The sequence below is a fragment of the Salmo trutta genome, chromosome 10 (assembly GCF_901001165.1).
Source record: "Salmo trutta chromosome 10, fSalTru1.1, whole genome shotgun sequence".
NCBI classification, from domain to species: Eukaryota; Metazoa; Chordata; class Actinopteri; order Salmoniformes; family Salmonidae; genus Salmo; species Salmo trutta.
The window spans coordinates 32409409-32425070 of NC_042966.1; the positions used below are offsets into that span (position 1 = coordinate 32409409).

At 45.4% G+C, this 15662-nt stretch overlaps 1 protein-coding gene across 10 annotated transcripts in view; it reads left to right on the forward strand.

Annotated features, from left to right (window-relative positions):
* Window positions 1-15662, forward strand: part of LOC115201567 (SMC5-SMC6 complex localization factor protein 2) — a 45765-nt gene that overhangs the window by 17512 nt on the left and 12591 nt on the right. For 9 of the 10 annotated variants that reach the window (XR_003879764.1, XM_029765323.1, XM_029765318.1 and 6 more), the window contains 10 exons: window positions 226-531; window positions 1428-1485; window positions 1965-2121; window positions 2457-3903; window positions 4310-4389; window positions 6764-6874; window positions 10375-10542; window positions 14575-14677; window positions 14956-15185; window positions 15296-15560. Coding sequence is in view for 9 of the 10 variants with exons in the window: in XM_029765323.1 (XP_029621183.1) it covers window positions 226-531; window positions 1428-1485; window positions 1965-2121; window positions 2457-3903; window positions 4310-4389; window positions 6764-6874; window positions 10375-10542; window positions 14575-14677; window positions 14956-15185; window positions 15296-15560 (2925 nt within the window). In the remaining variant the exon portion in view is untranslated. The remainder of the gene's footprint in view (window positions 1-225; window positions 532-1427; window positions 1486-1964; window positions 2122-2456; window positions 3904-4309; window positions 4390-6763; window positions 6875-10374; window positions 10543-14574; window positions 14678-14955; window positions 15186-15295; window positions 15561-15662) is intronic. The other variant, XM_029765324.1, reaches the window with a different exon arrangement.

Genomic DNA, 15662 nt, shown 5'->3' on the forward strand with positions numbered 1-15662 from the left:
TCCCAGTCAATTCCAGTCAATTCAGGAAGTGCACTGTAATTCCCATTCCAACTCTCTTCAATGCTTTTCAGTGGGGAAAATTGGAATTTGGTTTACTTTTTTAATTGAAATGGAGTTGATCCCTACCCTGATCCCTACATACTTAATTTGCTGTATCTATCTACTTTCCATTGGCATAACAATCTCACAGCAGCTTTACCTCATGTCTATCCAACACACTTATAGGTTGAATCCAGTGATGTTGGGAGCTCTAGACCTCCGTTCCCTGTTGCCCAGCTCCGCAGGCTCTCTGTACCCCCAACCGTTACCTCCAGACCGGGGCAGAGCAGCCAGCCGCTACCTTCCCCTTACGTGGACCTCCGGAGCCCGGGGAGTAGCCCACCAGAGCGCAGGCACCACTTCTCCCAGAAGCTCTCGCAGTCTCTCCGGTCTGTCTGCCAGTACAAAGTAGGAGGAGAAGGGAAGGAGAGTACAATGATTCTTGGTGGTCCACTGTCACCCACCATGTGCATCCCTGTCAATCCACAGCAGGTACACTACATGACCAAAAGTATGTGGACAACTGCTCGTTGAACATCACATTCCAAAACAATGGGTGTTAATATTGAGTTGGTCCCCCTTTTGCTGCTATAACAGCCTCCACTCTTCTGGGAAGGCTTTCCACTAGATGTCAGAACATTGCTGCAGGAAAATGTTTCCATTCAGCCACAAGAGCATTAGTGAGGTCAGGCACTGGTTGCAACACTCACTCCCAAGTTCCAAACTGCCTCTGGAAGAAATCAGTACAAGAACTGTTCGTCAGGAGCTTCATGAAATGGGTTTCTTAACGCTACAGCCTACAATGACATTCTAGATGATTCTGTGCTTCCAACTTTGTGGCAACAGTTTGGGGAAGGCCCTTTCCTGTTTCAGCATGACAATGCCCCAGTGCACAAAGTGAGGTCCATACAGAAATGGTTTGTCTAGATCGGTGTGGAATAACTTGACTGGCCTGCACAGAGCCCTGACCAAAACCCCATTTAACACCTTTGAGATGAATTGGAACGCTGACTAGGAGCCAGCCTAATCGCCAACATCAGTGCCGACCTCACTAATGCTCTTGTGGCTTGGAAGCAAGTCCTCACAGCAATGTTCCAAAATCTAGTGGAAAGCATTCCCAGAAGAGTGGAGGCTGTTATAGCTGCAAAGGGGAGACCAACTCCATATTAATGGCCATGATTTTGGAATGAGATGTTCGACGAGCAGGTGTCCACATACTTTTCACCATGTATTGTACTTCATTGATCCCGAAAGTCTGCGTCCTCAGCAGATACGAACACATAGAATATAATCTAAACTGTCTCACTCTCACCTCACACAGGCACGTCAATAATGGCAATTAAATGATGTTGACATTTGGTTCTCTTCTGTTTTCGGTCTTTCCACAGAGTCGTGGTTCCCTGGACCACAGAGGAACCACTCCCTCTAACAAGCGGTTCACTCCAGGTACAAATTAGACCTAACTCTTATGTAAATAACAAGCCCATCATAGACCTATTTTAGAATCCTTAACCCTTGTAAAATGAGTCTATAAACACATCAATAGGTTAACCATCTCCAAATTATACGTTTCAATGTTGTTCTTTTTGTACAGTAACAATGCTGATGCAGACTTGTATAGTAGTTTCTGATGCCCCTTCTGCCATTTGACTAATGATTTGTTGAGAGTAGTAAACTATGCAAATTCAGGCTAACTTTGCATGAAGTGCACTTTTTTCTAGTTATCTAGTGGGCCTCTCTGTTACGTGTGCTAAAGGGCTTGAAAAAGGGGTTATCACAATTAACTTCACAATTCATGTAATATTTTGTCATCTGTTGAGGGGCCTTGTAAAAACCCACGTACTTGTTCTCTAGTATTTTACTTGTTGAACTTTATATGAAATATTCTATTTACTGTGCATGTTGATTATGATTTTTCCCACCAGGAGGCACCAGATCCCTGTCTCTGAAGAGACTCAGACAGCCAGACTTGGAGGAGAGAAGCGGAGGAAGAGGAGAGGACATGGCTAAAAAGAGACTTCGTCCAGAGGACTATATCCCAGGCCCGATCCGTACCTGTCACCCACCCGATGGAACAGCCAGGTGGGGGGGCAGAGGGGTGGACATTTCATTCAATGCAACTTTATTTGTCCCCTTCGGCAGTTACTATTAGGGCTAACTTTGTATGACGTGTAGTAGCTGGAAATGACTACAGAAAGATGGACGATGGAGTGAGCTAACCTTATATTTTGGCTTATGATCGTTTAGATAATTGTGCTAACTAAGCTCATAAGGCCTTCTAGAAGAATCAATGAATATAATATAATCAATTGAAAAGCCAGAAATTTTACTGATTGTGATCTCTGTAAAGCCTGGTTTGTGATGGCTAAGTGCTCTGTTATGAATACATTTGATTTCATTTGACCCCTTACTCCTAGTTCTAAGATGTCCACCAGCCCCAACCCATCCTACCTGAAGAAAGTCTTCATGAAGAACAATCTGAGCTCAAGTCCTACGCTAAGGTTGAAGGAGAGTCTCAGCCCTAAGAAGACAGAGGAAGGGATGGAGAGAGACAGGAGGACTGTCCCTACCTATCCACTCTCCACACCCAAGCCTGCGAGGAAGCGCTGCACCGGCCATGGACAGACGCCATGCTGCAATAGTGTGAAGGATAACGGCAACCCTCAGGCTGGATACAGGAGAATGAATCACCAATCTGGCAACACTCAATCTTTTTACAGTGGTATAAATCCTCAAACAGGCAACCGCTACAGCCAATCTGGCAACCCAGCCAACCTGCAAGTCACAATCCTTAGTAGAGGAGAATGCAGTAGAGAAAAAGAGACCAGAAAGCGAGAGAGTAGAGGAAGAGAACCGACAGGTCGCCCCGACGGGAGAACACCCAAACCCGACTCGAAATCTCAGAGCTCGGACTCGAGCTGCCCTAGTTCTAGACGCCATCATGCGTTGGAAAAGAAGCGACATGTCTCTCGCCCCCGGAGAACGTCTGCCTTGCCGGATGACCTCAATGACCTTTTCACCCCTGACCCCATAACCTCTAGCCTGTCTAGAACAGCGATTACCTTTTCCCCCAGTCCCCAGAGAGGAGACAGGTCACCCTCTGTACACAACAAGGTTCCTCTGTCTGTTGTGTTGGCTACTGTCAGTGATGCTAGTATGGGACCGGGGTCCCCCTATGTAACAAGCCCTAGAGAAATCCCCCCAATATCCCGCTCACAGCGAATCCCATGTCCCAAGATCTCTTCCTGTACGGACACTGCAATGGACCCCTGTAAGCTACTCCTGGACCCCAAAATCTACTCCTCCTTTGTAAGGCTGGAGTTGAGCAGGAATGACTTGACTAAACTAGAGACCGGCTTATACAGAGCCATCACCAGCACTTTATCTTCCTCAGGGAAACCCTCGTCCCCTAAGGATGTCACCTCGGGACTGAAAACGAGATCTCCTGGTATTGCTTCAGCAGAGTTGGTGTCACCTATGGATGAGGATGAGAATGCCTACCTCAAGACTGAGTCCTCCGTTCTGAAAACTATCCCCCTCTCAGCTTCTGCAAAGTCCTCATCCTCAGACCAGAAGGTCCATAAGAGTTTATCGTTCCTTGAGGAAGGAGAACAAAGAAGCAACAAGAACAATTCCCGTAAGAGTCTGGAAGAGGACCCTCTGGATGTGGAGTTGAGCCTAGGCCTCGACCTGAGCCTGGGGCTAGAGTTGGCGCTATCCCAGACCAGCAGCAGCAGTGACGAGGACCAGCTGCCGTCCCTGCAGCAGATCCTGGACCGTAGCGCCCGGCCCCCAGACACCTCAGAAAAAGGAACCATCCCTGCACCCAGCATCCCCATTGGGCTCCCACACCACAGCCAACCAGTAAGATGCAACTTTCTTAGGGCTGTGTCCCTATGGGTCGTGGTCAAAAGTAGTGCACTACATAGGGAATATGGTTCCATTTGATGTTGGAGGTTTAATCACCATTATTTGTTAAAATGTTTTATTCACTTATTGTAATTTTCCAGTTTTGATGTAGGCCTAAATGCGGTCCAGTGTAGCCACTATAAACAGTCTGTAAGGAGCTACTTTCTATAATGGCATTTATATGGTTTGGTTGTAACTTACTGTAGAAGGTTAGAAAAGTTCAAATGACTCATTTGAAATGCCGTAAAATAGTGGACTACAAATCGCAAGTCGTCACTAACAATGCTACAGTGTTTGGTACAGTGTTTTACACTAGTATTACCTCAGTCTCAATGGGTTGATGTGATGTTTTCTCTGGCAGACTTCTTCATCTAAAGCGAAACCCACCAGTTACAGGAACAACCTGGATGAGATGCTGAAGGAAAAGGAGGGCATTCAAAGGTATTGCTTTATCATAAGTGACATTATAGTGCTATTTTCTCCATGTGGGTCTTGGAGAAATGGAGAAATGACAACGTGCCATTTATTTTATTTTTTTTAACCAGGAAGGGCTCATTGAGATTTAAAATCTCTTTTTCAAGAGCGTCCTGGCCAAGATAGGCAGCACCAAGTCATTACACAATTACAGACAGACAACATGAAAAACTACAAGTAATCTAGTAAAAACCATAGAATTCACAAGTGTATAAAAGAAATCATAAAATGGACAGGTCAGGGAATCAGTCTCAGTCCTTCATCAGTGATTTAAAAACGCCAATCAGGACAAGTTCTTCCAGTTTAAAAGTATTTTGCATTGCGTTCCAGGCCGATGGCGCAGAGTACATAAAAGCCCTTTTACCAAATTCAGTTCGGACATTTGGAACAGTTAGCAGGATAAAGTCCTGCGAACGAAGAGAGTACCCACCACATTTCTGAACAGTAAAAATGCTCAAATTAAATGGTAGTAAACCCAAAATGGCTTTGTAAATAAAAGTATACCAGTGACTGAGCCTACGAGTGACTAGAGAAGGCCAGCCAACCCTGGTATACAAAGTGCAGTGGTGCGTAAGGGTTTTGCAGTTTAAAATAAATCTCAAACACTGAGCGGAAGCATTCATATATAAAATATCCCCATAGTCTAGTAAAGGCATAAATGTAGCTGATACTAGCCTCCTTCTGGCTTCAAAAGAAAAACAGGCCTTATTCCTAAAATAAATCCTAACTTCAGCTTCAATTTTTTTGTAAGTTGTTGAATATGCAATTTAAAAGAGAGGCCGTCATCAATTAAAATTCCAAGATATTTATATGAAGTTAGTCTCAATCTCCTTGCCCTGACAGGTAGTAATAGGTCAAATGTTCAAAGGTCTATTTCTTGTTTTAGAAAACACCTTTAGTTTAGTTTTGTCAGTATTGGGGATAAGCTTCAATTGACACAAGGTATGTTGAACAGTATAAAAATAAGTTTTTCAAGTTCTGGAAAGCTTTTGTGAGAGACGAGGCACAACAATAAATAACAGTATCATCGTTGTGAGATGACACATTGCTGTGAAACGTGACTTTGTTCTGTCCTTGTTGTTTCCCCCCAGGTCTAAGGTGATGGAGAGGTCTCTGCATTACTTAAACAAGAGTTGTATATCATATTGTATGAGTACTATGTCACAACACTGTCGTGGTTATTCCCCCCAGGTCTAAGGTGATGGAGAGGTCTCCTCATTGCTTAACCCCCTGGAGTCGATTGATGCACCTGAGTTTATTATGCTACATCAGTCTAAGTAACATAATAAACACAATCTCCATCAAAATCAGTCAGTTTAGATAGAGATCTGCTAAACTGGAGGGATCTGTTAAACTGGAGAGATCAGTTTTTTTACATTGGATGCATCTCAATTCACCGCATCCGCCGATGTTGCACTTCTGCATCTGCGGTGAAAGGTGACAGAGCTAGAGAGGTGTCTCAGACCAGAAGACATCTGCGGTGAAAGGTGACAGAGCTAGAGAGGTGTTTCAGACCAGAAGACATCTGCGGTGAAAGGTGACAGAGCTAGAGAGGTGTTTCAGACCAGAAGACATCTGCGGTGAAAGGTGACAGAGCTAGAGAGGTGTTTCAGACCAGAAGACATCTGCGGTGAAAGGTGACAGAGCTAGAGAGGTTTGTCAGACCATGAGACATCCCAAAAATCCATCTTATCACAATAATGTCTGGAGCGTCTGAACTGTTTGACCTAAAACTATGATGACTATGGAAAGGGGAGACTCTCACAAACATGATGATGGTATCAGTTTTGCTTTACGATCCCCACAAGTGTCAGGGGTCTGAAGTCGTTACAGTCGATGTGCCAACTTCTGTTTGTAGCGTCCAAACCGTTTTGTTCTATGACCCCCACAAGTGTCGTCTGAAGGTAACCTGTACCGTTTTAAAAAAGGAATGGGAGGATGAAGGTAGTTTTGTGCCTACCCCAAAAGGGGTTAAATATGTGTAAAAAATCTATATATTTCCTGAGCTTTCTTATGTCTCTTAGATATAGAACAAACACATCAAAACCTTGTTTCTCATGATTTAGTTTTTGACTGTATTTTTTTCCCCCATTTATGAATGTGTTTTTCAATGCCTTTTCTCTGGGCTATAGTAGTAAATGCCAAATTCAATAATGTATCAAATATATATATTTTGTTATTTACCTAAAAATTCTAAATCAAATAGCTAAATGATCCATAGTATGACCATCTTAAAACAATTCCATATGTCAGCTTAGAACCCCCCCAATGGCTTAGACTTAAGAATTAAACAAGTTCTATGTCATAACAATGTGTGCTATGTCGTGGTTATTCTCCCTAGGTCTAAGGAGATAGAAGCCAAGCTGCAACTCTCCTGTAAGGAGAAACTGTTGAGATTGGCTGAGGAAGAGGAGGAGGATAACATTGAGGAGGCTATCTCACAGCAGCAAAAGTAACTACACACACACACACACATACACTTAAAACATACAGTACCAGTCAAAGGTTTGGACACACCTCATTCAAGGTTTACATTTTCTTAATTTTTTAAAACTATTTTCTACATTGTAAAAGAATAGTGAAGACATCAAAACTATGAAATAACACATATGGAATCATGTAGTAACCAAAACAAAGTGTTTAAAAAATCTAGAAATATTTTAGATTCTTCAAAGTAGCCACCCTTTCCATTGATGACAGCTTTGCACCTTCTTGGCATTCTCTCAACCAGCTTCACCTGGAATGCTTTTCCAACAGTCTTGAATGAGTTTCCACATATGATGAGCACTTGTTAGCTGCTTTTCCTTCACTCTGCAGTCCAACTCATCCCAAACCATCTCAATTGGTTTGAGGTTGGGTGATTGTGGAGGCCAGATCATCTGATGCAGCACTCCATCACTCTCCTTCTTGGTCAAATGGCCCTTACACAGCTTGGAGGTGTGTTTTGGGTCATTGTCCTGTTGACAAACAAATGATAGTCCCACTAAGCGCAAAGCAGATGGAATGGCATATATTGCTGCAGAATGCTGTGGTAGCCATGCTGGTTGAATTTAGCCCCATCCCACCTCCTCCTCCATGCTTCACGGTCGGAACCACACATGCGGAGATCATCCGTTCACCTTCTCTGCGTCTCATAAAGACACGGCGGTTGGAACCAAAAATCTCAAATTTGGACTCATATAACCAAAGGACAGATTTCTACTGGTCTAATGTCCATTGCTCGTGTTTCTTTACCCAAGCAAGTCTCTTCTTCTTATTGGTGTCCTTTAGTAGTGGTTTCCTTTGCAGCAATATGACCATGAAGGCCTGATTCACACAGTCTCCTCTGAACAGTTGATGTTGAGATGTGTCTGTTACTTGAACTCAGAAGCATTTATTTGGGCTACAAATTCTGAGGCTGGTAACTAATGAACTTATCCTCTGCAGCAGAGGTAACTCGGGGTCTTCCTTTCCTGTGTCGGTCCTCATGAGAGCCAATTTCATCATAGCGCTTGATAGTTTTTGCGACTTCACTTGAAGTGCTTGACATTTTCTGGATTGACTGACCTTCCATGTCTTAAAGTAATGATGGACTGTCGTTTCTCTTTGCTTATTTGAGCTGTTCTTGCCATAATATGGACTTGGTCTTTTATCAAATAGGGCTATCTTCTGTATACCACCCCTATCTTGTCACACTGATTTGGCTCAAACGCATTAAGAAGGAAAGACATTTGTGGAATTAACTTTTAACAAGGCACACCTGTTCATTGAAATGCATTCCAGGTGACTACCTCATGAAGCTGGTTGAGAGAATGCCAGGAGTGTGCGAAGCTGTCAAGGCAAAGGGTGGCTACTTTAAAGAATCTCAAATATAAAATATATTTAGATTTGTTTAACACTTTTTTTGGTTACTACATGATTCCATATGTGTTATTTCATAGTTTTGATGTCTTCACTATTATTCTATAATGTAGAAAATAGTACAAATTAAGTCAACCCAGTACTTTTGACTGGTACTGTACATCCATATAAACACAAAAGTGGAGTGTACAGAAAACAGAGTGCAGGTAGCCTCTTAGTGACCCCTTAACAGGCGGATCCCGTTAGCGGGATCGATTTGACAACAGCCGGTGAAAAATCAGAGCGCCAAATTCAAAACAGCAAAAATCTCATAATTAAAATTTCTCACACATTCAAGTATTATACACCATTTTAAAGATAAGATTCTCCTTAATCTAACCACATTGTCCGATTTCAAAAAGGCTTTACGGCGAAAGCAAAACATTAGATTATGTTAGGACACCACCTAAACAAGAAAAGCCACACAGCCATTTTCCTAGCAAGAAGAGCTAAAATTAAGCCCTAACCTTTGATCTTCATCAGATGGCACTCATAGGACTTCATGTTACACAATACATGTATGTTTTGCTCGATAAAGTTCATATTTATATCCAAAAAACCCATTTTACTTTGGCGCGTAATGTTTTCCCTCCAAACCTGTCGGTGAATGAGCACACATATTACAGAAATACTCATCATAAACTTTGATCAATATACAAGTGTTATGCACAGAATTATAGATACACTTCTCCTAAATGCAACCGCTTTGTCAGATTTCAAAAAAGGTTCACGGCGAAAGCACAATTTGCAATAATCTGAGTACAGCCCAGAAGACGACAACAACAACAAGCAAACAGAAACCCGCCATCTTGGAGTCAATAAAACTAAGAAATTACATTATAAATATTCACTTACCTTTTGATTATCTTCATCAGAATGCACTCCCAGAAATCCCAGCTCCACAATAAATGTTCGATAAAGCTTATCTTTATGTCCAAATACATCCATTTTGTTCGCGCGTTAGGTTCACTATCCAAATCCACAACGCGCGTGCATACTTAGTCCAGACGAAAAGTCAAAAAATTATACTACAGTTTGTAGAAACATGTCAAACGATGTATAGAATCAATCTTTAGGTTGTTTTTAACATATCTTCAATAAAATTCCAACCGGACCTATCCGTTCTCTTTAGGAGTGAATATGAACTCAGCTCGCTCCCAAGTCTCTGCGCGTGACTGAGCCCATGCCTTATAATGGGACACCTACTTCCTTGGGCTGTTATTCCCTTCAAATTCACCATAGAATCCTCAAGCGTTCTAAAGACTGTTGACATCTAGTGGAAGCTTTAGGAAGTGCAAAATGAACCCAATGTCACTGTATACTGTAAAGGCAATCACTTGAAAAAAACTACAACCTCAGATTTCCCACTTCCTGGTTGGATTTTTCTCAGGTTTTTGCCGGCCATATGAGTTATGTTATACTCACAGACATCATTCAAACAGTTTTAGAAACTTCAGAGTGTTTTCTATCCAAATCTACTAATAATATGCATATCCTACCTCCTGGGCCAGAGTAGCAGGCAGTTTAATTTGGGTACGTTTTTCATCCGGCCGTGAAAATACTGCCCCCTATCCCTAAGAGGTTTTAACAGCGAAAGGTCGCTGGTTTGAATCCCTGAGCCGGGCAATGTGGAAAAATCTGCTGTTCTGTCCGTGAGCAAGGCACTTAACAACAACTGCTCTACGGGCGCCGATGACGTCGATTAAGGCAGAAAAATGCAGCGGACATCTTCGTTTGAACTGTCTAGGTATCCCCAACTGTCTAGGTTCCCCATTTCTCTGTGGCTCAGTTGGTAGAGCATGGTGTTTGCAACGCCATGGGTTCGATTCCCAGTAAAAAAAAAAAATTAAAAAAATGCATGAAATGTAAGTACTCTAAGTCGCTCCGGATAAGAGCGTCTGCTAAATGACTAAAATGTAAATGTAATTTCCCTTTATCCTAGGAGCAGAGGTAACTACACACACACACACACACACACACACACACACACACACACACACACACACACACACACGAGGAGGACTAATAACCACAATCCCACACTTCTATGTGTGTATCTCTTGTCAACCCCAGGGATTTCCTGCAGCGTTTCTCGGTGTTGTCTAGTGCCATCCAGGACCTGCACCCCGGGGAAGCGGTGTTCAGCCTGGATAACTTTGGCCGTCTCTTCAGCCAACACACACTGCAGCTGAGACGCTCTAACGTCACCCCGTGTGACACCACACAGAAAACAATCCTCTGGTAAGGTGTGTGTGTGACTGAGAGGAAATGTTCAGTCCTCTCCTCTCTTGCCCCATCACCCCATCTCTGTTGTTTTCCTCCGCTCTCTCGCTCTCATCTCTCTGGTGTGTTTTTTCTCTCTCTCTCTCTCTCTCTCTCTCTCTCTCTCTCTCTCTCTCTCCTCTCTCTCTCTCTCTCTCTCTCTCTCCTCTCTCTCTCTCTCTCTCTCTCTCTCTCTCTCTCTCTCTCTCTCTCTCTCTCTCTCTCTCTCTCTACATTTACGTCATTTAGCAGACGCTCTTATCCAGAGCGACTTACAAATTGGTGCATTCGCCTTATGATATCCAGTGGAACAACCACTTTACAATAGTACATCTATATCTTTTTTTAGGGGGGGGTTAGAAAAATTACTATATCCTATACCAGGTATTCCTTAAAGAGGTGGGGTTTCAGGTGTCTACGGAAGGTGGTGATTGACTCCGCTGTCCTGGCGTCGTGAGGGAGCTTGTTCCACCATTGGGGTGCCAGAGCAGCGAACAGTTTTGACTGGGCTGAGTGGGAACTGTGCATCCGCAGAGGTAGGGGGGCCAGCAGGCCAGAGGTGGATGAACGCAGTGCCCTTGTTTGGGTGTAGGGCCTGATCAGAGCCTGAAGGTACGGAGGTGCCGTTCCCCTCACAGCTCCGTAGGCAAGCACCATGGTCTTGTAGCGGATGCGAGCTTCAACTGGAAGCCAGTGGAGAGAGCGGAGGAGCGGGGTGACGTGAGAGAACTTGGGAAGGTTGCACACCAGACGGGCTGCAGCGTTCTAGATGAGTTGTAGGGGTTTAATGGCACAGGCAGGGAGCCCCGCCAACAGCGAGTTGCAGTAATCCAGACGGGAGATGACAAGTGCCTGGATTAGGACCTACGCCGCTTCCTGTGTAAGGCAGGGTCGTACTCTGCGAATGTTGTATAGCATGAACCTACAGGATCGGGTCACCACCTTGATGTTAGCGGAGAACGACAGGGTGTTGTCCAGGGTCACGCCGAGGCTCTTAGCACTCTGGGAGGAGGACACAATGGAGTTGTCAACCGTGATGGCGAGATCATGGAAAGGCCAGTCCTTCCCCGGGAGGAAGAGCAGCTCCGTCTTGCCGAGGTTCAGCTTGAGGTGGTGATCCGTCATCCACACTGATATGTCTGCCAGACATGCAGAGATGCGATTTGCCACCTGGTTATCAGAAGGGGGAAAGGAGAAGATTAATTGTGTGTCGTCTGCGTAGCAATGATAGGAGAGACCATGTGAGGATATGACAGAGCCAAGTGACTTGGTGTATAGCGAGAATAGGAGAGGGCCTAGAACTGAGCCCTGGGGGACACCAGTGGTGAGAGCACGTGGTGCGGAGACGGATTCTCACCACGCCACCTGGTAGGAGCGACCTGTCAGGTAAGACGCAATCCAAGAGTGAGCCGCGCCGGAGATACCCAACTCGGAGAGGGTGGAGAGGAGGATCTGATGGTTCACAGTATCAAAGGCAGCAGATAGGTCTAGAAGGATGAGAGCAGAGGAGCGAGAGTTGGCTTTAGCAGCGCGGAGAGCCTCTGTGACACAGAGAAGAGCAGTCTCAGTTGAATGACCAGCCTTGAAACCTGACTGATTTGGATCGAGAAGGTCATTCTGAGAGAGATGGCAGGAGAGCTGGCCAAGGATGGCACGTTCAAGAGTTTTGGAGAGAAAAGAAAGAAGGGATACTGGTCTGTAGTTGTTGACATCGGAGGGATCGAGTGTAGGTTTTTTGAGAACGGGTGCAACTCTCGCTCTCTTGAAGACGGAAGGGACGTAGCCAGCGGTCAAGGATGAGTTGATGAGCGAGGTGAGGTAAGGGAGAAGGTCTCCGGAAATGGTCTGGAGAAGAGAGGAGGGGTTAGGGTCAAGCGGGCAGGTTGTTGGGCGGCCGGCCATCACAAGACGCAAGATTTCATCTGGAGAGAGAGGGGAGAAAGAGGTCAAAGCATAGGGTAGGGCAATGTGAGCAGGACCAGCGGTGTCGTTTGACTTAACAAACGAGGATCGGATGCCGTCGACATTCTTTTCAAAATGGTTGACGAAGTCATCCGCCGAGAGGGAGGAGGGGGGGGGGAGGAGGATTCAGGAGGGAGGAGAAGGTGGCAAAGAGCTTCCTAGGGTTAGAGGCAGATGCTTGGAAGTTAGAGTGGTAGAAAGTGGCTTTAGCAGCAGAAACCGAGGAGGAAAATGTAGAGGAGGGAGTGAAAAGATGACAGGTCTGCAGGGAGGCTAGTTTTCCTCCATTTCCGCACGGCTGCCCGGAGCCCTGTTCTGTGAGCTCGCAATGAGTGGTCAAGCCACGGAGCAGGAGGGGAGGACCGAGCCGGTCGGGAGGATAGGGGACATAGAGAGTCAAAGGATGCAGAAAGGGAGTAGAGGAGGGTTGAGGAGGCAGAATCAGGAGATTGGTTGGAGAAGGATTGAGCAGAGGGAAGAGATGATAGGATGGAAGAGGAGAGAGTAGCAGGAGAGAGAGAGCGAAGGTTGCGACGGCGCAATACCATCTGAGTAGGGGCAGAGTGAGTAGTGTTGGAGGAGAGCGAGAGGGAAAAGGATACAAGGTAGTGATCGGAGACTTGGAGGGGAGTTGCAGTGAGATTAGTAGAAGAACAGCATCTAGTGAAGATGAGATCAAGCATATTGCCTGCCTTGTGAGTAGGGGGAGACGGTGAGAGGGTGAGGTCAAAAGAGGAGAGGAGTTGAAAGAAGGAGGCAGAGAGAAATGAGTCAAAGGTAGACGTAGGGAGGTTAAAGTCACCCAGAACTGTGAGGCGTGAGCCATCCTCAGGAAAGGAACTTGTCAAGCTCATTGATGAACTCTCCAAGGGAACCTGGAGGGCAATAAATGGTAAGGATGTTAAGCTTGAATGGGCTAGTGATTGTGACAGCATGGAATTCAAATGAGGAGATAGACAGATGGGTCAGGGGAGAAAGAGAGGATGTCCACTTGGGAGAGATGAGGATTCCAGTGCCACCACCCCGCTGACCAGATGCTCTCGGGGTGTGTGAGAACACGTGGTCAGACGAGGAGAGAGCAGTAGGAGTAGCAGTGTTTTCTGTGGTAATCCATGTTTCCGTCAGCGCCAGGAAGTCTAGGGACGGGAGGGTAGCATAGGCTGAGATGAACTCTGCCTTGTTGGCCGCAGACCGGCAGTTCCAGAGGCTGCCGGAGACCTGGAACTCTACGTGGGTCGTGTGCGCTGGGACCACCAGGTTAGAGTGGCAGCGGCCACGCGATGTGAAGCGTTTGTATGGCCTGTGCAGAGAGGAGAGAACAGGGATAGACAGACACATGGTTGATAGGCTACAGGAGAGGCTACGCTAATGCAAAGGAGATTGGCATGAAAAATGAACTAAACAACTGGGGAAGCGAGAGAGCAGGGCCTCCCTCACTAACAATTCACTGAAGCACTAAAACGCTAAAATATAACTTTTCTAGCTACCACTACAAATTAAAATTGATGTAAACTACAGTGGTTCAATGTTTCCAGGAATAGGCTCAAACTTAGTTTGTTCCGCTAGATAACTTGGTACAGTATTCTTCCGTGAAAACCCACCTAGTGCACCGTGTCCTATGACGCCGTAGCTAACTAGCTAACTAGCGTGCTAGCATCCTATAACACACGGTTAGCACCAATACTTGGTAACAACAAGCTACCAATGGATCATTCGTGTCCGTGTCTAGTTCATAACGCAGAAGTAATTAAACGTTGGCTAGCTAACACAAAGTCAGTCCTGCTATCTACACAAGTGGACTACACATCTCGAATGTTCAGAAAGTTAAGCTTACGTTGCAAAAATCTTATTGACTAAAAATGATACAGCTAGCTGGTAGGGTTAGCTGGCTAGCTAACCTCGATAGTTACTCTGTACTACGCCTTTATTTTGATACAAAGACAACTATGTAGCTAGCTAACATTACACTAGTCAAATCTCTCTCTCATCTCTCTCTGGTGTGTTTTTTCCCCTCTCTCTCCCATCTCTCGTTCCCTCTGTGTCTCTCAGGTCCTCTCCAGAGCAGTTCAGGACCCAGGTCAGTTCCCAGCTGTTCCAGAGAGCCTACTGCTCCTCCCCCTGCCCTCCCCAGGTGACCCGCTGGCTCTTCCAGGTACTACTCTACACCCCCTTTTACCTGTCCCTGCGCTAGACTAATCAAATTGATTGATTTGTTTGTATAATTGCTTCATTTTAATTGATCAATGTATTGATGTCGCTCTCTCTGGTGGTTTGGTGGTACGCAACTCTTTATTTTGTGTGGGGGGGACTAACATAGGAGGGAGGACTAACGGTGGGGTACTAAAGTGTTTTTAATCAAATGAGGATGGCTCATTAAAGACAGACAAAAAGTCAGCCTCTCTCTTTCTCTCTCCCTCCCTCCTCCTGTAGATGATGTCAGTCCACTCAGACAGGCTGACCTGTCATCAGGTACTAAAGGTCCTTGGAGATATTGCCTGCTCTGCTGCTGAACACATGGTGCTGAATCAGAGTGAGAGGTTTGAGGTGTGGGTTCCCAGTATTGGAGACATGACCCTGGTCTTCATGAACATGGGGGTTCCCTTCGTCACCCTTTTCCCCCTGGAGAACCTACAACCCCCCTTCACTGAGGGAGACCTGATGTAAGTGTGTGTGTGTGTGTGTGTGTGTGTGTGTGTGTGTGTGTGTCAATAACTACTTCGTTCATACTGTTTTTCTGACAGACAGATAATAACTACCTGTGTGTATGTAGAGAGGGCCTCCAGATCAGCACAGAGAGCCTGTCCAGCAAGAAGGAGCTCAGAACTTTCCCTGAACACAACTTTGACAATGTCATCAAGTACATGGGTCATTGTACGTCGTTGTGCCCGCGGGCCTACAGTGACCGAGACCTGCTGTTACTCCTGACGGTGGTGAGCAGAGTGGGCCTGGACACGCAGCTCGCCCTCCAGCCCACTGAGCACCTCCGCTCCCTACTGCACAACCTGGTCAACAACATAAGGGACTTGGACATCATGGTCAGTCAGTCAACTGTTTCATTTCTTTCTTCTTCTGTGGCTTCTGCGTGGTGCCGTAGTAAAACGTGTACATGTTCAACCCCAATGGTTATGGGTTCAATC